This window comes from Lissotriton vulgaris, chromosome 12 (assembly GCF_964263255.1).
Source record: "Lissotriton vulgaris chromosome 12, aLisVul1.2, whole genome shotgun sequence".
NCBI classification, from domain to species: Eukaryota; Metazoa; Chordata; class Amphibia; order Caudata; family Salamandridae; genus Lissotriton; species Lissotriton vulgaris.
Window position 1 is genome coordinate 30,540,639 of NC_141700.1, and position 23,250 is coordinate 30,563,888.

Genomic DNA, 23,250 nt, shown 5'->3' on the forward strand with positions numbered 1-23,250 from the left:
CCCGACTTAGTTAACTCCAGTCTCGAATAGCTCCAGCGATTCCCAAGGCCCTAGGCCTCTTCACTTTCCTTTAGGTATCTCTTATACCACTTATTTAGTATATGGTTTAGGTGGCCCCTAGGGCTCATCCATATTGTGCAACTTTTGTGTATTTTAAACTGTCTTGTGATTTAACGCTTGTGCTTCTGTGCTCATAAAGAGTCCAGGGGATTTTAATAGTTAATAAATCAATATATATTTTCAATATATATCTGTGTGGTGTCCCTTTCATTTGGTATTCAAGGGGGTTGTGTATGGTATAACAGCTGGCTTCACATGCCTTTCAGAGTTTAGCCTAAGACTGCTTTGTCCACGTTACCACTAGGATAACTGGTCTACAAGGTTGAATTACAACCATCATCATAAGGGTTGCTTGGCATGGTACAAAGTGATCACTAGAATTAGTGAGCATTATATACCAGGCCAACTTCTCACACACTTCATCTCCTTATATGCAGACGACCTCCTCCTCTACTTAGAGGATGCTGAGGAAGGTGTGGAGGGTGCAGAGAGACTGCTAGCACGCTTTGGAAATATCTCTGGATTACGAGTAAACTGGACCAAAACCTGTCTCTTCCCCCTGCGGAGGGGAGAGGCACGCCCCCAGACCCACTCGTTGATTCGATGGGAGCCCAGCTGCCTGAGCTACCTAGGGGTGCACATATACCACGACCCTGCTGATCTGCTGGACGGCAACATAGTACTGTGTATCAGTGCCTTGCAGGGCAGCATGTCCTTCTGGGCCACACTACCTTTATCCATGACGGGCCGAGTATCACTTCTAAAAATGATAGCCCTGCCACGACTCTTGTACTTCTTCCGGACCCTCCCAGTATCGATACCTGGGGCAATCTTTAAACGGCTGAAATCGTTGATAATCTCCTTCTTGTGGGGGACGGGCAGGCGTAGAATAGCGCTGGCGATGCTAACCCGCTCGAAGGACGAGAGGGGCCTGGCGGTCCCAGACTTCGAGCTCTACTACTTAGCGGCCCAATTGCAGCACTTTACTCAGGAAGTAGCGAGGGTCTACCGAGGTCCGGAGCGGGAGAAGGAGAGTGGCATTTCCCGCCATGTCCTAGCATATATAACCCTACAACAAAAACTAGTACTCAGGGGACTGTCCCAAGAAGAACGGACGTTCCGACTGTGTTGGAACCGCTCGCAGAGGCGAGCTGGGCCCGGGCACCCATATGCGCCCGAAATTCCATTGGGCATGGTGACAGCGCTGCCCCATGGAGGAGACTGGTCGGGACTACAGATGTGGGAGGCGGCAGGGTTACAGATGGTAGGGAACCTCTATGATGATGGAGCACTAGTACCGTACCAGACCCTACAGGAACGCTACGACCTCCCGAGGGGCGATTATCTAATGCATGCGGCAGTAGTGGGAACCATACAAGCACATTGGGGAGAGGGACTGATCGAGCCACAGACGACACTAGCGTGCCAATATGCAATGATGGCTGCAGGGACAGTCAAAGCAGTCACGTGTCTCTATTCTAGAATGAATTCCGAAAACATACAACCCCTCACCGTGCTTAAGAATAAATGGGAGGCGGACCTGCAGAAAGAAATCCCAGACACGACATGGTCCCAACTGGTGCGGCGGGCTAGGAAGAGCACCAGAAATGCACGCTTCCAACTCATTCACCTTTACATCCTCCACAGGGCCTACCTCACCCCGAGCAAAATTGCAACTTTCTTTGGGGTGCAGGAGGACGCGGCACGCCCCAGATGCAATCAGATAGAGGCAGATTTAATACATATGCTAAGGGGCTGCCCACAATTACAGGAATATTGGAAGGAGATAGGAGCCACGCTGAATGCAATAGCGGACAGGGACCTGCAGTACGACAGTGCGGTCACGATATTACACTGGTTCCCACACACACGTAAGAACAAGCTCACGAGCCAATTCATAGACATGGGCCTCCTTATAGCCAAAAGGGAGCTAACCAAAGGGTGGAAATCGAAAGTGAGGCCGACACATAGGAGATGGCTGAACGAATTTGTGAAGTGGGCAGCGGCGGAGAGCACGATTAGATACCAACTAGCCCGCCGGAGGCCAGACGAGAAAGCGCTGGACACGGCGATGGCATGGGAAATGTTAGTCCAGGAACTGAAAGATAGCACTGTGGGGGAAGAAGCGGAGGAGGGGATCAGAGACCCGGCAGCCCCGATGGAGAGGGTGGAGAACCCAGTGCCAGCCCAGGACACACACACATAGCGTGTACCGTAAGAATCCTAAGTCCCATACCACTGCCTCATGCTCCAGCACCAGGCGTAGGCGCAGACACTTGGGGTAGGGGAGGGGGGGGGCACTGTAGTAGCAGGGACACTAATGCCACTTCCGGTTATTATAAGGGAGCGGGGTAAAAAACAAAAGCAGAGAGCGGAGGAACCCAATTGTTGATTAAACGGGACGACCCAGCTCCGTGAGTAACATGGAAATGAGTAACGCCGCCCGACCCTCTGGGTTGTGGGCTAAATGGCTGTGTACGAGGATTCCGGATGGGAACGAGAAAGTAACGACTCTGCGCGATATGATCATAAGTGTATTGCTACATGCTGTGTTTAACTCTGCAATAAAAATTGTTTAAAACAACACCTTGTTTTAGGGAAGGAGCACTGGCGCTATGGTCTGGTTAGCAGGCCTCAGTGCATTCTCAGAGTCGAAAATCAGAATCTCGTAGCTAAAAAGGGGTCAAAAAGTGGGAGGGTAACGTCAACAAAAGCCCAGTTTCCTACAACTCGCTGTACACAGTTGAGAGGTTCAAACAATATTGCCGTCCATCGGGCGGTCCCATGCATGGGCGGTCCCGTGCATCCGGCTGTGCCATGCATGGCAGGTCCCATGCATCGGGCAGTCCCATGCATGGGCGGACCCGTGCATCGGGCGGTCCCATGCATGGGCGGACCCGTGCATCGGGCGGTCCCATGCATGGGCGGACCCGTGCATCGGGCGGTCCCATGCATGGGCGGACCCGTGCATCGGGCTGTCCCATGCATGGGCGGACCCGTGCATCGGGCGGTCCCATGCATGGGCAGACCCGTGCATCGGGTGGTCCCATGCATGGGCGGACCCGTGCATTGGGCGGTCCCATGCATGGGAGGTCCCGTGCATCGGGCGGTCCCATGCATGGGTGGACCCATGCATTGGGCGGTCCCATGCATGGGTGGACCCATGCTTCGGGCGGTCCTATGCATGGGCAGACCCATGCATTGGGTGGTCCCATCCATGGCCGGACCCGTGCATCGGGCGGTCCCATGCATGGTCAGACCTGTGCATTGGGCGGTCCCATGCATGGGCGGTCCCGTGCATCGGGCTGTCCCATGCATGGTCGGACCCGTGCATCAGGCGGTCCCATGCATGAGCGGTCCTGTGTATCGGGCGGTCCCATGCATGGCCGGACCCGTGGATCGGGCGGTCCCGTGCACCGGGCTGTCCCATGCATGGCCGGATCTGTGCATGGGCGGTCCCGTGCATCGGGCGGTCCCGTGCATCGGGCGGTCCCGTGCATCGGGCGGTCTCATGCTTCCACCAATGGATGTTGATGCGATCCCAGATTTACTAAATGCCGTAAACTGGGGATTGCGTCAAAATGTTCCCCTTCCCAAATAAGGGGTTACGAGGAGAAACATATTTATTTCTCCTTGTTGTTTCCTCTTTCTACGAGTGCGGGATTCTGCAGCGCACATAGAGAGAGTGCCCGGCGCCCGTCTCTGCCGCCTGAAGGGTGCAGTGTTCGGGCCTCTGCACTGCGTCCTTCCAATCGTGCAGTGTGTCTGTCCGAGCCCCGCCCTCCTCCTACTTCCTCCTAGTGTCAGGACATCTGTCCTCCCTCTCCGATGGATGTGCTCCCACTGTACAACTCTGCACCCCCGTGCACACGCAAAGCGTCTCCATATGGAAGGCAATAGCGTGAGTCGCGAAAACCCTCTATGACAATGGGCAGTAGAATACAGGAGTATGGGCAGTATTATGCAGGAGCAGGGGCAGGAGTTTACAGGGGTATAGGCAGTACTATACAGGGGTATAGGTAGCAGCATACAGGAATAGGGGCAGTAGTATACAGGGGTAGTGGCCGGATTATACAGGAGTATGGGCAGTAGCATACAGGAGTAGGGGCAGTAGTATACTGGGGTAGAGGCAGTAGCATACAGGAGTACGGGCAGTAGTATACAGGGGTAGGGGCAGTAGTATACAGGAGCAGGGGCAGTAGTATACAGGAGCATGGGCAGTAGTATACAGGAGCGGGGGCAGTAGTATACAGGGGAATGGGCAGTAGCATACAGGGGAATGGGTACTAGCATACAGGGGTAGGGGGCATAGTATTTGTTTACAGCGGTAGGGGCAATGGTATACAAGAGTATGGCAGTAGTAGACAGGGTAGGGACAATAGCATATAGGGATAGGGGCAGTAGCACAGAGGGATAGGGGCAGTAATATACATGACTAAGGGCAGCAGTATACAGTAGAATGGGTAGTAGTATACAGGGGCATGGGAAGTAGTATACTGGGGCATGGGGATAGTATACGGGGTAGGGGGTGTAGTATACAGATGTAGGGGCAGGAGTATACAGGAGCATGGGTAGTAGTATACAGGAGTAGGTGTGTAGTGTACAGGAGTATGGGCAGTAGTATATAGTAGTCTGGGAAGTAGTATACAGGAGTATGGGCAGTGGTGTACAGCGGTATGGGCAGTAGTGTACAGGAGTATGGGCAGTGGTATACAGCGGTATGGGCAGTAGTGTACAGGAGTATGGGCAGTGGTATACAGGAGTATGGGCAGTGGTATACAGCGGTATGGGCAGTAGTATACAGGAGTATGGGCAGTAGTATACAGGAGTATGGGCAGTAGTATACAGGAGTATGGGCAGTAGTATACAGGAGTATGGGCAGTAATATACAGGGGTACTCTTTATGGACTCTAACCTGCCTTCGGGATGTAGCCCATTACCCCCTGCTGATACAGGTCACCGAGGCGCATCCTTTCTGTTCGTACTCAATGGAAATGGATATTCCTGAATTTTCCCAGTTGAAACCGGTTTTAACCGTTTTACGGTCACTACAAAAAGGCCTGTACGAGTGCATAAGAGAGGCCTACAGGAGTATGTATGAATGTCTAAAAGAGCTCTGCAGGAATATGTAAGAGTGCATCACAGTAGTATAGGAGTAAGCAAGAGTACATACAGGAGTATGTTGGAGTATTTAAAAGAATGCTACAGGAGTATGTAAGAGTATGTAGAAGAGTACTTCAGGAATACTCCTTGAGATACTCCAAAATGCCTTGATGTAAACTCCTCTCGGTGTTAAAAAGTCTCATTTAATTCCATCTTCTCTTTGTTCTCTTCTTTCTGACCCTCTTTCTTTCTAATGTTCTCTCTCCCCTTTATTCATCATCTTCTGCGCGCCACTTCCTTCCACTCTATTTCATCATCTGTTAATCTCTCTCTTACACTCTCTTTCTCGGTCTGTTCTTATCGGTCACACCCTGTGCCAACATTGTCTCTCTTATTCCTCCTCTGTTTGTCTGTCTCTCTTTGTCTCTCTGTGCCTCAGGTTCTTTCTCTGCCCTTTCCCCACCCAGGCCTTTTTCTCCCTCTCTATGACCTCTCTTTGACCTTTCTCTTCCTCTCTATGGCCTCTCTTTGACCTTTCTCTTCCTCTTTATGACCTCTCTTTGACCTTTCTCTTCCTCTCGCTTCCTCTCTATGACCTCTCTCTGACCTCTCTCTTCCTCTCTATGACCTCTCTTGGACCTTTCTCTTCCTCTCTCTGACCTTTCTTTTCCTCACTCTGACCTCCCTCTGACCTTTCTCTTTCTCTCTCTTACCTTTCTCTTTCATTCTTTCTTGCCTCCCAGTCCTCTTATTGCTTCATTCTGTTTCTTTATGTTTTAGATTTCCTTGTCCCCCACACTTTCTCATTCCCTCTCTCTGCCCATCGCTCATGCCCCCCACAGGTGCACATTTTTTTCTTTCTGTATCCCTGGCTTTCTTTCCCTTTTCTCAGAAGACATCTGAAACAAGACGTCCAAATGGGCCGGAAAAAAATACAGATTTCTCGAATTCTGGACCAGCGCAACCGCCAGGTAAGAGGACATCAAGCAAGGAAACTCCAGCGCTTAATATGTAAAATTTTAAAAAAAACGTGCCAGGGCTCCCGTCAGGAGGCCACTGCAGCTTGCATCACACCTTGCCCCTGCCAGCTGCCAAAGATAGTAACAACGCAATTAGTGACCGTCACACCCTACAAGTGTGACAGTTTGGACTATTCCAGACTCTCAAAGCAAAAAGAATGGCTTAGGAAGCAGGTTATAGTCATTTTTAACCCTTTCTGTGCTGCACTAATTTTTGCGCTGTGCAGGCATTTTATTGAGTGGGCGGAGTTCGGACGGCTCCCGGCCGTCCTCCGCACACGCTCACCGTGATGTCGGACGGCCAGGGGCCGTCCGAAGCACACAAGGGGTTAATGTATACTAAATTAATATTTGACTGTTGTTGTGGTCATCCCTAAATTAGCCAGACAGTGCCACCATGTGGCAGAGTGTCACAAGTGCCGTCATTGACAATTAAGTGCAGGTGCCGAGGACTGGAAACCACCAGTTCAAATTGAGCACCGGGAATATCGTAAGAAGGTAAAGTGATGTCGCTCCTTGCTGCAAAATTTCCCCTGTCAGGGAGAATTATAAGAAAGATTTTAGAAAGTAATTTTGCTGAAAACAAAAAATTGCAAACCTCTCCTGCTTTAACTGAATATTTGTAGAGCTAGTTCCTGCATATTCTATTCATGCAAGACTTTTTTCTGACTATTAAAAATAAGTTATACTCTTTATGAATTTCCTAATTCTATTAAAGATGTAAAACTATTTTGAAAATTTTCCTGAGGACAATCTTCACCACTAACACAAATTGTCCTATAAGATGGAACGTCCCAATATTAAAATAAAAGAAAATGGAAACTGCACTATCAGACTCATGGCAGATGACAGCCAAGGTGTGTCAAACAAATTGAGTTCCCAAGATACTAAAATATATACACATTTCATAAGTCACATCTACACCTGTTCTTGAGTAACACTAATTTGGTTCATTTACTAAGTTTCCCTTTCCAACAGGTGTAACTTAAGAATGTAATTGCAAAAATTCTTAAATATATGAAATTTGTTGAAAAACATACATATACCTGTTTCCAAGCTCTAAGTCTGTAAGATTAAGTAATATACAAAAGTTAAACTTTAAAAAAAAATGATTTTTTTAAAATTAAGTTTGAAAACGAAGTTCTGTCTGTTAAAGCTATTTTTTGCTATCATTATTTTTTCATCTAAGTTCTTTTTGGTACTTACTCACATGCCTAAATGGCCCCTTCAGTGATCAGGAGTGCTGTAGATCATACCTGTGAAAAAAAATTCAAGGACCTTATTTACATATCGAAAAAGAAGGACAAAAGCAAAGATCCTGGTGGTACACCCCAAACGGGGTCCCAGGCTCTGCGTTACACATTAAAACCCGGAGTCAGCTGATTCCCTACATTGTAGGAAGGAAACTCACCCAGAAGTGACTTCACACCCCCTGTGATACATTTTAGAATTACCATGCAGTTGGATAATGCTGATAAGTCTACAGTGTCCAGACTTGAAATACAACCTCTACTGAAGGCCGGCTGGGCCAAGAGACGATCAGCTGTTATTTACCAAGGAGAGCTCTGACCAATGTCAAGTCCAAAACCCGGCGGGTTCCAGCGTGGATCCATTAAGTGAACAAAGCTATAAGAAAAATTTACCAACCATGAATTAAAATATTTTTTTTAATGCACCAGTTATTCTGACAATCAGGCTTGGTTCCAGTCATCAAGGGCTGAATTTGACACCCCACTGCTGATCATCTTGGGTTCTATAAAGGAAAACTGCATCACCTAAAAGTCCTTGAAATCATTGCATGATCAAATTTGTAAATAGTTTGCCCACCAACTGGACATTCATAGTCAAACCACTGATGACTAGAAGGCCACCATTAAGCCATAGTTTCCTCAGATGGGGCCTTGAAAAGGATCTTTAGGCAGCCTCAACCCATCAAATCTAAGGTTGCAAAGTTTGTTAAGAACGGCCATGTTCCCAGATGTTGTTTTGAGGGGCAGGCGGAACTTGTATTTAATTGATTTAATGCAAAAGTGAGTGGAGAGGGAAGAAACAAACAATAGTAAGGGCATATATTGTGGGGCACAGCAACTGGATTTGAGACAGATTTTATAACCATTTGCAGAGCATAGTATCAGGTAAACAATAAACACACCAAGAATGATATAATATAGAATTTAATTGGTGCATTTTCATAACAAACGGGATCAGAGTTTCAACTGAACTGAAATATTAAAAATGGATCTTCATAATCAATACCATGAAATATGGTTTGAATGACTGTATCGATTGGCAGCATTTAATCCAGAAATGAATAACCCAATTGGGAAGAGACCTGATCCCTATACGCACACACGTTGCGGACTACATTGATAAAATAATTACATGGAAATGGTCATTTGTTACCCTAAATATATTTGGTTGTTTTGCTCCTACTAAGAGCCACATGTGTCCTCTTTTCCACCAGCAATGTCTTGTCTCAGGACCAATTATCACAACACAATTTTGTTAATTTGTCAACTATGGTTACAATACAGAAGGCACAGTGCCTTCTTTCTATAAAAAAAAATCCACCATTTCATGTCCAGGCTTCCTGGTCCCCCCACTAGCAGACGCCCCTCTTCCTAGGGTCATTATTGAGTGAAGCGCTAGGCTAGATGTGCCCCTTTCTGGCCGTTTCATGATGTGTTATTTTTTTAGGTCACCTTCACTAAGAGAAAGTTTGGGCTGATGAAGAAGGCGTATGAGCTGAGTGTCCTCTGCGACTGTGAGATCGCGCTCATCATCTTCAACAGTACGAGCCGGCTCTTCCAGTACGCCAGCACCGACATGGACAAAGTGCTGCTCAAGTACACAGAGTACAGTGAGCCCCACGAGAGCCGCACCAACTCGGACATCTTGGAGGTAGGTGTAAGGATGGATGAGGCTGCACACACAATCGGGAATGTCTTTTGGTACCTGCTGTGACAATCACCCAAGACATTTTGAACTCATGTATGGGATCGGGTAATTTGGAACAGGTTATTGGACAGGTAAAAAGGCAAGAATGGTGGTAGTGGGTTGGGGACTGCAAGCCTGTCCTGATTTAAAAACAAATGGTTATAAAAGTCAATAAAATGGAGAAAAACAGCATTTGTCTTCTCTGGATAGGAAATGTTTGCTACAGTAACTCACACGAAAAACCGGTCCCTTTGGCCGCAGGAACATGTATTTTCACTCAAAAACATATGGTCAATAAGATATTACACTCTTTGCATCTGCATGAGTTCTACAAGTGTACCCACACAAACATATACAAACTCATACATGCACGCAAATGCAGGCGGTGACAACGACACAGAAATGTAAACACACACAGATACATGTATGCTCATGTGCACATATGAAGGCATGCATTAACACAAGTACTGAAATCACTAACAGGTACACTGATAGGCACTTTCAGCATATGCCAACATATACACTCAAAACTTTAAAGATTGTGCAACATCATGGCCATGTAGTTACCTCAAGTTTTGTTTTCTGTGTGTGTTCAATATTTCACATAAAGATGGTGTACGGAATGCTGAACATTGTAAAACATTGAACCCCAGTCACAAAGATCTGGGTTTAATCCATCATTTATTTTTGCTCACCATGCTACCCCAGCCATATGCAAATCAGTCTTGACCTTGCTCCTTATGGGAATAGTCCAGCCCAGACTGTCAGGGCAGGTCCTCCCTGGACCGGAAAACAAGCCTTCTGGGACCCTTTTTGGGGCTTTCACCCCTCATCAGCCAGGCTAGCTTGAATCCAGTGGCACAGCGAGCAAGGGACCCTCGTCTGGGCATACCCTTGGCTACTAAGGGCGAACAAAGCAAACACAAGGAGATGATGGACAGAGTGCTGACATTTTTTAACTCTCTCCCCCAGTCAAGAGATCTTGGCTTAATCCATTGTGCTTTTGCTCACTATGCCACCTCAGGCTGCACCCAGCTACAAAAAGCTACTGTGGGATTTGAGAACCCTGAAGTAGGAATCCCACCACACTCTACGAAAGCTACCCCCAAGGTCACCCCATTAACACCAAAGCCAAAACATGCGAGTACACCCTGGCATCAAACAAGGGTAGGAGACTCACAATTTTCAGGGAAACTCGAAGTGCAGTTCACACTGCAGCTAGATCCAGCCTCTCCCCAGCAGGACAAAAGCGAAGAGAAGAGTCCGGGGGATAGGGAAGACCAATCGCAAATATAGTTAGCAACGCCACATTTGCTACAGAAAAGGGATACCACAGGAAAGGTAATTAGAGAAGGAATGTCCACCCCACAGCGAAGGGATGTAGAAGATGCCGGGTGGAGTGGCTATGTGCATAGGACTGTAGGTATGGCCCCTCTCCTGGGGCAGGTTTCGGGTTATCACCCCTCATCAGCCAGGCTAGCCAGGGTTTTAACTCAGATCTGTGACTGGGTTGAATATTTGGCAATGTTCAGCATTACGTCCATCATCTTTTTATGTTGCTGTAGTCACCCTAAGTGGAAACGGTATGCCCAGACGTGGGTCCTGTGCTCGATATGCCACCGAATCCAAGCTAACCTGGCTGACGAGGGGAGATACCCCAAAACCGGCCTCAAGATGCTTGTTTTCCAGTACAGGAAGGATATTACGTAGCAATATTAAGTTCTATACAGAAATTATTTTTGTACATGTATCACTGAAAGAATGAATTGCTTTTGGAGGACTTAAGATAATGTGAAAACTTCAGAAAATCTTATACTAGCTGCGCCCATTTTTTAAGATGTGTAGCGTAGATGCTAATGTTGTAGAAGGTTTCTCTGTGGGAGAGATCACCATTCCACTTGCTTTAGTCTGATTTGTTTCTGTTCCCTTTAGACCCTCAAACGGAAAGGGGTGGGGCTTGACAGCCCAGATATGGAAGCAGAAATGGGACTGGAGCACCTGGAGAAATTCCGGAAATTGAACGAAGGGGTGGACCTAACCACGGCTCGCCACCGGCTCTATGTAAGTCGAGGAAGTTGAAATGTTTTGGCTGCACCCACAAGAAACACTGGTCTTATGGGGGGAATCAAAGTGCAGGGCCTGTTGTGGAGGCCACAAAGAAATTACTACATTGCAAGAGATCAATACCGTAGGAAAAGCTAAAAATATGTGTGTTTACTAGCCACTGTTTCACTGTTCTAATTTTCTGTTCTCCAAACCTGGACAAAGTCTAGTTGTCGGGGAAGCTCCCCTATAATCTCCTATTGGGTAGAGACTGACAAAGAGGTCTGGCGGTTCTTGAGTGGGGAAGGCACTTTGAAGGGAGCTGTATCTATCTGCTAAATTTATCTGGGCCCACACATGGGCAGCCCATTTGATGCTGAAATGAAATGAAATGAAAATGCGTTTTATAGGGCGCGAAATAGCTGCCCGGAGGCGTCCAAGCGCTGAGATTGAAAGGTGTTCTAACAGCAGGGTGAGTGACACAGAAGGGGGAGAGAACTTATTTATTGAACAAAAGAGTTTTCAAATGCTTCCTGAAGGAGGTCAAATCTGAATTGGACCTTAAGTGAAGGGGTAGGCTGTTCCACAGCCTAGCAGCATTGAGGGTAAAAGAACGGCCTCCTGATCTAGCCCGGTTAACTTTGGGCACGATAGCAAGGAACGCGTTGGCGGATCATAACTGTCTGCTAGGGAGGTAGGGGGTGATTAAGGGACGATTGATCAGTGGGCCAGTTGCCCAGAATGACTGATGGGCAATACAAAGGGACTTGAAACTAATACTGTCCCTAACAGGGAACCAATGCAATCTTATTAATCCAGGTTTAGCAGAAGACCTACGGGGAATTTGAAGTAGGGTCCGGGCTGCACAATTTTGAATCACTTGCAATTTCTGCAATGTGAAGTCAGGGGCTCCAAGATAAAGTAGTATGTTTCCGAAGTCCAACCTAGAGTGGATCAATCCCTGTACAACAATTTGTTTGGTTTGGAATGGTAACAGGGGGAGAATCCTCCTAAACATTCTGATAAGGCCAAAACATGTGGCAGACAGCTTGACAGCCTGGTGGTCTAACGTTAGGGACCTATCCAGCCAAATGCCCAAGCTCTTAATGGCATCCTTTGGGACTGGGGGGGGACCCAGGCAGGTCGGCCAGATCGAGCCCACCGAAGACGGAGCCGAGCGTCCCAGCAGCATAACCTCTGTCTTGTCCCCATTGAGTTTGATACAAGACAGGGTCATCCAGCTGTTCACTTCACTCAGGCAACCAGCCAGATCCACCGTGGCCGCAGGGCCCTCAGCTCGCGTCAGAGAGACCACCAGCTGGGTATCGTCCGCATAGGTAACGATCTTAATACCATACGGACGGACGATCCCCGCCAGCGGCCTCATATAGACGTTAAACAACGTCAGGCTAAGCGAGGAGCCCTGCGGGACTCCACAGCCCAGCTGTCTCCTAGTGGAGATGGTGTTTCCCTCAAAGACCTGGAAAGTTCTATTGGTCAGAAATGACCTGAGCCATTTCAACGCTCCCCCTTGAATCCCGATGTCATGGAGACGCTGCAATAAGATTTCATGATTCACAGTGTCAAAAGCGGCACTCAGATCGAGGAGGATAACTGCCACCGATCCTCCCCGATCCAAGATGCCTCTTGTTTCCTCCAGAACTGTCAACAAGGCCGATTCTGCCCCATGTTTGGGGCGGAAACCGGTTTGTGAAGGGTCAAGCAGTTGATTATTTTCTAGAAAATTAGTCAAAAGATTGTTGATGTATTTTTTCAGTATCTTGCTGACCCAGGGGAGCAGGGAAATGGAACGGTAATTACTGAAGTTGTTAATGTCCATGTTGGGTCCATGCTCAGCTTATTAAATTATTACTATTTTCCTAATGATATCAGCCAAGAGATTAGGGGTTAATTAGAGCATCATTAATTGTTAGGCGGTGGCCACTGACTCGGCGAAGGCTTGGTCTCTCCCCCAGCTGGCAGAGAGCCACCTGCCCGGCCTAGAGATCTCTTTGCGTCAGCCATTGTGGCGGAAGCAAATTTGGCAACATTGGAATCCAAGCAAGCCCCCACGGTATTGAGGTCAACTGTGCATTCCTTTTTGTTGTCTTTTCAGAAACAACCCCAAAGTTGGGGTTTATTTCTGATAAACAAAAAAAGCATCCATTCCCAGGGAGTTTTCTTCCTGTGCCTTAGGGACATTTCTTTTTTTTTACATCGCATGATAGTCCATGATATGATAAATAAGTAGCGTAAGCCCCACTTTAAACAGGCCAGGGCTTCTGCTCAGTGCTTAATTTGAGCCAGTGGTTTCCGGTGCTCAACACCGGCACTTAATCATCAACACTGGCCCTTTTCATGAGCACCAGTTAAGGACACATTGATTTACGGGGAGATTAAGTGATTTGCCCAGAATCACAGCATGTTGAGCTCGCACCAAGACTCTAACCTGGTTCCGCAGCGTCAACGTCAGCAGCTCTGACCATTACACCACATCCTCTCCCAATTTTTATGGTTAGTAGTTTGTTTTGTTTTAGGCGGCGCCAACAAGAGAAATGGACTGGTGCAAGCTGCCTCCTGACAAGAGCCCCATTACTTATTTTTTTACAAATTAACCAATGCTTCCGCTGCTGTGACCCGGCGCCCTGTGATGGACTTAGCACCGGTCAAGGGCTTCCTGCGGCGGAGCCAGCGTAGGCTTGTCCATAGGAAACAGCATGCCCTCCACTTCTAAATGAAGCAGGGGATCAACAGGTTTGTTGGGGAGAATGGAGCTTTGTTAATTCACTAGATGTGCCCAAGTCAACAAATTAATGGGTAGAACTGAGACAAAAGTGAGCCTAGGGTCAGACTTGGCTCTAAGAGCCCATGCGCGAGCCGAGCACTGAAAATGCTTGCAATGTAAATCGTGCAACATACGTCATAAATACATATTATAAAGTCTCTTGAAAATTCCAAAAAGTGTATTTCTGTAGCACACAGAGGTGTTTCACTTTTGTATATCAGATTACATCACTGCATTGAGAAGCATTTATTAAGGGTGACAATTTTATTTAAGTGAACTTAGAGACATTCTGCCCCTGCCTTGATGACAATGACATTAGTGAACTACGAGTCATGTCAGTTGTCCTGTGCATGTTGTTTGTGGCCTAGATTCTTATTATACACAACACAAGCAACATTATAGTTTATACAAACACAAGAGGACTGTGCAGCGTACATCTGAGCTCGCTTGTTTCAAGGTGCTTTTTTATGTGATAACAAATAACAAGGAGGTACGCTAAATAAACTATTGGCCCAGGATCACACAATTTGGTCTAATGGGGAAGCCAGGATTGATCCCATGTTTTCCGATTAAGCATTGGGCAGTCCAGCCACTAGATGGGCATCTCTTTCTCGCTCCTTTTTTAATTCAAGGCGCATGAGTTCAGAGCGTGTGTGGCAGGCAGAAGCCTCTTGAAAGCTCGGCTCGTCTTCGGCTCGTGCTTCAAGTGTACTTCGGGTCAGCCAGAGCGAGGCATCTGGCTCAAGTCTGGCTTGAACCTTCAGTGGCTTGCCCACCCCCATTCGCGCATGAATCAATGTGGATTCAGTTAGGAGCTATCAAGTTGAGTAATTTATTACATTCTGAAAATAAGGAGGTGTACCCTGTGTCATGAGATAACCAGATCTTTCTTTTTCAGCCAAGCACACTGCCCAGCCACGGACTCCCCTTCCCGTCTGCCCCGCTGACTGGTAACGACGCCGCCCGGAATGGACTCCCACCGAACTCAAGCCTTCCTCTCCAGTACAAACCTACAGGTGCAAAACCCCCTCTTCCACCTGGACGCCCCTCGGGGTCCCCACCCTCAGGTGCATTAACCTCTGATATAAGCAGCTACTTTTGTGTAGATATATGTGCATGTTTGTAGGATATTTCCACTCTTCACCCCTAGGTGGCAGTATTTTAAGTAGAAACCTATGCCCAGGAATCTGAAATTCAGAACTTTTACAAAGCATTGCCATCAAGAAGGAAAAAATAAAATCATTTTAAACCCAAATTTCTATTGTATCTAAAAACTCCCTTAGTGTTACAGATATTACAGATAAAATAGAGATATGCCCCTTTATGCAAAAGAAAAATAATGAAACTTAGGGCTAAATGTACTAAGTCTTTTGCGTTCACAAAGAGTCCAATTTGCAAAATCTTACCGTTTGCAATTGCAAAAAGGCCTTTTGGTATGCAGCAAGCACAAACTGCAATTCGGTAACATGTTACGGAATCGCAATTTTGTCATGAATTTTAATTTAAAACATTTGTAAAGCGCAGCGTTCACCCTACGGTTTCTTGGCGCTATAGAGATAGGTCCAGCAACTCAGAACAGTGGAAGCCTGACGCAGAGAAATAGCAGGGACAAGTTACAAGGAAAAGGCCTGTTTAAACAAAAAGGTTTTTAGATCTTTACGGAAGGAGGAATAGTGTGAAGCAAATCGTAAGTGGTCGGGGAGGGAGTTCCAAAAGGTAGGAGCCAAAGTTGAAAAGTTGGCTCCTCCCCACTTTTTACGTTTGAAACGTGGGATTTGCAGGAGGGATTTAGAAGATGAACGAAGCTCTCTGACAGGAACATGCAGCTACAAATCGAATCAGTATCTGGAAGGGGCTTGATTAGGGAATCTCTTTCAAATACCCATTTCAAATGGGAGGTATTTAGGTTTTGTGACTGAAATTCGATCGCAAAACATTACTATATTACAGACTACAACAAGCATTTACAATGCAATGGTCTCGGCATTATTAAAGGTAGAGCTATTGGCATTGCTCATGACTTTTTTTTTTTTTTTTTAAATTATAAATAAATGGCATTGTCATTTACATTGCCAATAGCGTAATTGTTAAATAAATGGCATTGTCATTTACAATGCCAATAGCTTAATCGCTCGCAAATGCATGACCTATTGCATTTACACCCACACAGAGCCACACACACAAAGCCACCCACTGACACACATACAGAGCCACCCACACAGAGTCATTCACACAGTCACCCACACACACCAGGGCTCTAAGTGGAAGCGTTTTTAATAATATACAAGCCATAGTTGCTGCTTATTTACTTGGTGTATCATATATATGGATGCAATGACAGAAACAGCAAAATACAAGTTGGGTGGCACACTATGCTAAGCACAAAGCCAAGCATTTTATAGAATATTTTACTCTTGAACTGACCACCAGTAAAGAAAATATACACATTCAGACAGTGTTACAAAAGAGTACAGCTGCAATTAACATCCAAGTTTAGGTGACAGAAGATTGAACCTAGCTCCCAAAAATAAGTAATAATATTTGCAAACTGCACTGCCCCCCCAAAAAATAGACTCGGGCTCCAATGTTCCTACAGCACTCCTCCCAAGGTCTTAAAAAGATTTTGCACCCTGTGTTGGCAAATTCACATTCACGTGCAAAAGTATTGGAAAGTACCTACCAAAGCAACGTGGACAGTGAACTCCACTCCAATACCGATGGATGCAATAAGGATGACGACAGGCACAGCACTCAGCTTTATCCCGATCAGCCCCATCATTCCAAAGAGCTCCACTGTCATCAGAGCAAGCACTATCACCTGAAAGGATGCAAAAAACACTGTAAACTCTTTGGTCAGACAACCAAGAACCAATGAATGGTCCAACAAGTTAAATAACGAAATAAGTAATCTCAGATGAGCACACAACATTTTGCTTGTGGCAGACATTGATAGCCCATGCTTACTGTGCCAGCTCCGTCTAGGAATTACTTCAAGATTTGCCATCAATACTTTAAGTACAATATAATGAGGAGCAAGAGAGCACCAATGTTTTATTTTAAGTAGACAACAGTGATCCGATGTTCTGCTCAAGTTAGCCTATGCATGCTACCAGATTAGCCAGCTAACAAGTGCAGGCATGAATTTAAACACTTTCTAATGTGACCAGTGCTTTGAATAAAAACGCTAAGTTCGCACAAATGGAATGGTGACCGCACCCTTTATTGCGCGGAACAGATTATACAGCGGTGCTTTTCATTGCCTCCCCAAACAATGAAGTACAGTTTAACATGGACTTGGTATATCACAGTTAAAAAGAACAAAGTTGCTCTGAAAAAGTGACATCCTAACACAAGTTACTATCAGGAACAGGTGAGAGCGTGACAGAATGCAGGGCAGGCAGATGCTGCTCATTTAAACACTCTGCATGCCGAACAAACATTTTATGCGCAATTTATGCCTACTGCAAAAGACGTAAAATCCACAACACACACAGGTCACCCCTTGACCAAACCAGTCCAAAAAGGGTGCTGGGTTTCTACTAATCTGACTGCTCAATATCACAAGCTGATTTCCCCCGGAGCAGCTTAGCTATCCAGTCAAGGCCCAAAGTGAACATTAACGCTAGACTTATGGTGAATGAGTTGGTATGAAAACACATCTGTAATGCAATGAAAAAAAATCTTATTGCTAGAGAGATGCTGAGAAATAAGCAGCTGGACAACCCTGGCACCAAGCACAGATTCATTCATTTGATAGTTTGACATTTACCATTCTCTTTTATAAGCATATAGAACTATTAGGGATAGAAGACAATGTGAAAAGTTAATTTCCTTCCGCCATTCTGACATTTTATGACTACACATATATGAAGTACATGTGGGATTTAAATCCAATTTCTATTGGCACTGGTGATCAATCTCCGCAACAGGATAGGCATTTAATGATGGACAGGGTAGAACTAACCAACAAATAAGCTTTTTTTCTTCCACTATCCTACGTGCATTACCGAGAACACAACAATTAAACTCCTCCCCATTTAGACACGTACACCTAGTGTTAAAAAAAACTGAGCTTCAAATCAATGTGGAGTTAACTATGCGGAGTTATCTCTTTTCCTGGCCCCTCCCTGCCTCATCCAAGGTCAAAAAGACATTTCATGAATGATGTAAGAGCCAGGCGGGCAACTAGAGCCAAATTTCGGGGGGGGGGGGGGGGGGGGGGGGGGTTATTCTAGCAACCACAGACAGAGTGGCTGTAAGAAGGGGTGAACACGCAACAAAAACCTAATTTACAATGAATGGTCTTTTAAAGACCGGTTAAGTACTCGGGTGCGGCTGCAATTAGATGCTCGCCAGCCCGCAAAGACATGTCAGCCCGGGCTGACCTGACACACACGACGGGGTGGGCGGGGGGGGGTTGGGGTCACGAGGCTAAAGCCCTGTGAACCCAATGGGTGTTGCGCGCCTGGTAAGAGCCACACTGCAGCAGAGGCCCAGACATAAACAAACTCTCGTGGACTATAGCGAGAGCTATGCTGAAAGGAATTCGACTGCCACAGAAGCCATTATAAACTTACAATGATTCCAGCTGTCCAGGGGTTCAGCATGAACAGGGCACACACCAGGAACGTGCATGCCAACACCACGCTGATGGACAGCAGGAACCAGTGCCGGAGGCCGATGTACTGCTCCCAGAGGAGGAAGGGGTAGCCGTTAGGGTAACTGGCCACCCCCAAGATGGAGAAGTTGTTGCAGATTACCCGCACTTTCTCAATCGCTTCCACGAAGTCTGACGTTTCGCGCAGTCCGTTGAGGTAGAAGGGAAACTGGGCATATTCAATGGGGGGCGATGCTGGAACTGAAGGAGAGAAAAGAAAAACGTTTTGAAGACTGTCTTTTTCAGCTAATGTACAACATATTTAAGATACAAATCCACCAATCAGACGCGAGGGAGGGCAGACTGGAATGGATTATGGTGTGAGAAAAAAAGCATAATTGCTCGGATGGCACGTTCCACTAGCGAACTACCGTACTTTTTATTTTCCTATTTTAACAACCCGGCCAAGTAAGCCCCTAAAATCATTGCGCCAAATGCCCCTTAAGAAGGTGGCTCCGCGTTCTGCGCGCCAAGAATAGTTCATAATTGCGTTGCTGCATCTGCTGGAGGGGGCCTTGGTAAATCGTCCGGTAATGTTTGGACAAAGAATGCAGGTGCAAGGCCTCCCCGTCACAGAAGATAAAGTAATTCCCATATGGTGAGCACCTTAATTGCTGATAAATGCCATCACCAGCGAACACGCTCATAAAAAATGCAGACAGGATGTTGGGCTTTGAGATACCGATGTCAAAGTCACAAAGGCATTGAATGAGAGAATGCGTGTTAAAATTAAGCATTCTATGCAGGCTGCTTGCGAGCTATGGGGGATAAAGGGGACATCCGCGGTCCCTGCCGCAACCATCAGCAGACCTGACCCCGATCTCGACACCCTCACGCCACAAGTCAACCCGGCCTGCTCCTCCCGGCGATGGCTCGGCCTCGTTCCAGCACTTGTTTCATATCCTAGGTATGCCTGTATCACCCGATTACTCATCCTCAAATGCCACAGACTTCTCGGCATGAATCAGCAACATTTTAAGGAGTGTCATTTCTTAACACACAAAAGATCCTAACGGCGAGAGGTGGGCAGGCCGACTCCGATGCAGGGAGGATTATTGACCGATCGATGCCCTTGGGAATTCCTAGGACTCTGGCTGATTTCTATTGAAATACTTGATCATGGTTTTGGACGGTACTCGTCACAGCTGAAACAATGAGCTCACATGAGTGCTGAATTGTTCAAACTCAGGCATACCCACCAAGAGAGCAGATTGAGGCCTGGTACTCCCGATTTTGAAAGCCAATAATGTCTTTATTTTGTCCGCCTCCCTGCCTGCAACTACCTCGGTTTCAATAGAAGTCAACTTGGCAAATACATTCTTCCGATTTTTTTTTATTTTTAATCTTTCACTTTGCTCTCCGAAAATATTGGCAGACATGTGTGCTTAGGTAGCACCAGAGACCTCCGATTTCAGAGACAGCGGCCAACTTAGTCGCCAGATCTGCAGAGTTCCTCGGTTTCTAGGACTGCGCCCGGCCTTTCCCTATCAGCAGCGAGACTCGTGCTCTCTGAATCACTGCATGCCGGCCCTGTTTCCGTCTGTGTGCTGCCCCTGCTATCAGGTCAGGCCGCTGCCTCGTGCCGCCCTGTGTGGACAGGTCGGGCAGGAAGTGCTTTCACATTTGCTTTGTCTATTTTAAACAACAAGGGAACCCATTCGGTTATCCAGGGACCGTGGGTAGCTATACTTTATAAACAACAGTGGTCCCAAGGAGTCTGTGGATATAAATTTAGATAAAATACAGTCCACAATAGGAGCTATATTGGCCACTGTCCAGCCGGACAGGGTATTTTTATTTTTCAGTGAAATATATAGTAGAGTAGACAAAGGCACAATCCTGTACCGTTTTGTGAACGAACAAAGAGGGTTTTTTAGGCAAGAAAGAGCATAGTTGGCCACTTGTAATTCGATAAGGTTTTTTAAGTAGTGCCAAGAAAGTGCTAGTCACAGCATCAATCAAACAGAATTGTTAGGCTGTAAGAACACTTTTAACAAGTCGACGTTTCGATCCCTTATGCTCAATATTACGGGATCATCATCAGGACTAACAATACATTTGCTTGCCTGGTATAAACATTTTTAACACACATCCGCCTAATAAGTGTACAAATACATGGGAGGAAAATAACAAGGGGATAAACAAGGGAGAGAGAGAGAGAGGAAGTTACCCACTGTGTTAAAACTCTGAGTGTCACTGACATTGCACTGTATTCGGAACCGACTTAGCGTGCCTAATGATTACATGCAAGTGGTATCTGTAGCCTTGACTCACGCTGAAAAGTGAGGTGGGTGACATAGGCATTTGGATAATCATAAAATGGTAGATCGGTAGTGCTCTTATTTCAAAAGTTGGAAAGACTTGAATTACATCCTTTCTACAATTAAAAATAGTCACTCCCAAGATCTTTCAGTATATCTAGCGATTTCAATACAGAGACCGAGTGTGATCTTCAATCCTGGCCATTCGTGTCAACTCATGTACCATGCACGCTCATCCGCATTCATTCCGTGTCTATCTGGGGGCTGGGGGAACGCTTACCCAGTGGGGGTCGGAAGGGTTCAGGGATAAGAATGCAAATGTGGACACTGCTTTAAGAGAACCTAAGGTAAAAGAGAGACCAATAAATACAGCTGGGCCAGTGAGAGGTTATATTACTGATTATTAGTTCGCGGTTGCCACAATTACCTGGTAAATACCGGTAGTGATGTGTACTCTGCCTCGTCTTCAATTAAACAAGAAATGTCTGGGGGTAGAAGACTGGGTTTAGTAACGAGATAATATAATATAAGAGGCTCGGAGTTGCTGCCAGCAAGTAGGCGGGCTTACCTTAGAGTTACTGTTGGCCCGTGTGGTCCATTATCTGCTCGAAATCGAGTCTGTGAAAAAAACTCTATTTCAGTAAGCTGGCGTGTAGGGGCAAGTAGAGCGTTTAAGCTCTATCGAATGGGTCGCTTACCTTAAGAAGAAAGAGCCTCCTCGGTGTCCGTTACCCTGGGTGTTCTGTAGAATTACAGTCACTCCGGAGCTGGGGAGGGGAACGCTAGATAAGCGTGATCTTCCAGACAGAGATGAGGGACTAAGCGCGCATGGGCGCCATCTTGGAGTGGAGTTTTTGGTGTTTCGTCATTATGCAGAGTGATGTGCACCAGTGATGTGCTGTGAAAAATACAACGGCGCAGTGAAACTGTGCAATATACTAACGGCGCAGTGCTGGGGTGGCTGTGACTGTCATTAAAATCAATATCAAAATAATTATCAAAAAAAGGAAAATAATTACAGTTATGCACTCATTATTAATTATGTCTGTTCAAGGAAGGATGGAAAAAGAAGAGGTTTCCATCTCTCAGAATTATTTGCAACGTTTTAAGTTCCATTTAAAATGTTCAGAGTTTTCCAAACTGTTCCCTTTTTCTTTTTACAACAGTGTGGTCCAGTCCTCAGCTCGGTTTAGACCATTGCGGATAGTGTTGAAATGAATCATGAGTTTCAATTCTTCTCTATTCAGCATTTGCGCCAGGTTTCCGCCTCTCAGTGGCGGTTTGATAACTTTCAAGATTGTCCACTTGATGTCATTTTCATTGTGTCCTGCTTCATTATAGTGGTCCACCAGTGGGGCATTAATTGTCCGGCATCTTATTCTGCTTCGATGTTGGCAGATGCGGGTCTTCGTTTTCTGTGTAGTTTGCCCTACATACAACTTTGGACAAGGGCATTCGATGGCATAGATCACATTAGCTGTGTTACAATTCGAGAATGAGCGTCTCACATACGTGATACTGTTGTGTGTGAAATCTATGCCCTCCACCGTGAAGTCGCAGATGTTACAACAACCACACTTAGCATGCCCTATAATTGGGGGCAAGCCCCACAGTGATTCAATGGTGGGATTCTGAATGGGAGGTGGCAATGCGGCTCGTACAAGGTGATCTTTTAGGTTTTTGCTTTTTTTGAAAGCAAATACTGGCTTCTGAATATTCAGGATGCCTACATTTAGCGTTGACCAATGTTTAAGGACTGACTTCCTGATTTTATTAGAAATAGTTGAAAAGGTTGTTACGCATGCAATCATCTCTTTTTGCTTTTTGTCTTTTGGTGATAGTAAGACTTCCCTCGGGCAGTACCAAGCCCGTTTCAGAGATTGTTTTATTATCCTTTTTGGATAGCCTCTGTCTTTTAGTTTGTTAGAAAGGGTTGAGGATTCTCTAAAGTAATCTTCTTTACAGGAGCAGTTTCTCCTGATCCTTAAAAATTGTGAGTAAGGGAACGCATCCCTCAGAGCCCTGGGGTGGTTACTTTTGTAACTTAAGAGGGTGTTTCTCTCGGTAGGTTTTCTGAACAGTTTAGTGAGAAGTTTGCCGTCTGAGTGATAAATAGTGAGGTCTAGGAAGGGTATAGATTCCTTATTCCACGATAACGTGAACGTTAACCCACAACAATTATTGTTGAGCCAGTGGAGGAATTGGGTGAGTGTTTCAACCGGAGAATTCCAGATAAGAAAAATGTCATCTATATACCTCCTCCACATTCTGATCCCAGAGTGGAAGGGGTTAGAATCTGACAGGATGGATCCAGTCTCAAGTTGGTCCATAAACAGTATGGCTAGATTCGGAGCAAAAATAGCCCCCATGCTCGTCCCCTTAATT

At 46.1% G+C, this 23,250-nt stretch overlaps 1 protein-coding gene across 3 annotated transcripts in view; it reads left to right on the top strand.

Annotated features, from left to right (window-relative positions):
* The first annotated feature begins 5,598 nt into the window (after nucleotides 1-5,598).
* Nucleotides 5,599-23,250, top strand: part of MEF2B (myocyte enhancer factor 2B) — a 39,076-nt gene continuing 21,424 nt past the window's right edge. The window contains exons 1-4 of one of the 3 annotated variants that reach the window (XM_086946858.1): nucleotides 5,599-6,134; nucleotides 8,880-9,083; nucleotides 11,052-11,180; nucleotides 14,846-15,014. In XM_086946858.1, the coding sequence (XP_086802984.1) occupies nucleotides 6,081-6,134; nucleotides 8,880-9,083; nucleotides 11,052-11,180; nucleotides 14,846-15,014 (556 nt within the window). In that variant the 5' untranslated portion in view covers nucleotides 5,599-6,080. The remainder of the gene's footprint in view (nucleotides 6,135-8,879; nucleotides 9,084-11,051; nucleotides 11,181-14,845; nucleotides 15,015-23,250) is intronic. The other 2 variants (XM_086946860.1, XM_086946859.1) reach the window with 2 other exon arrangements.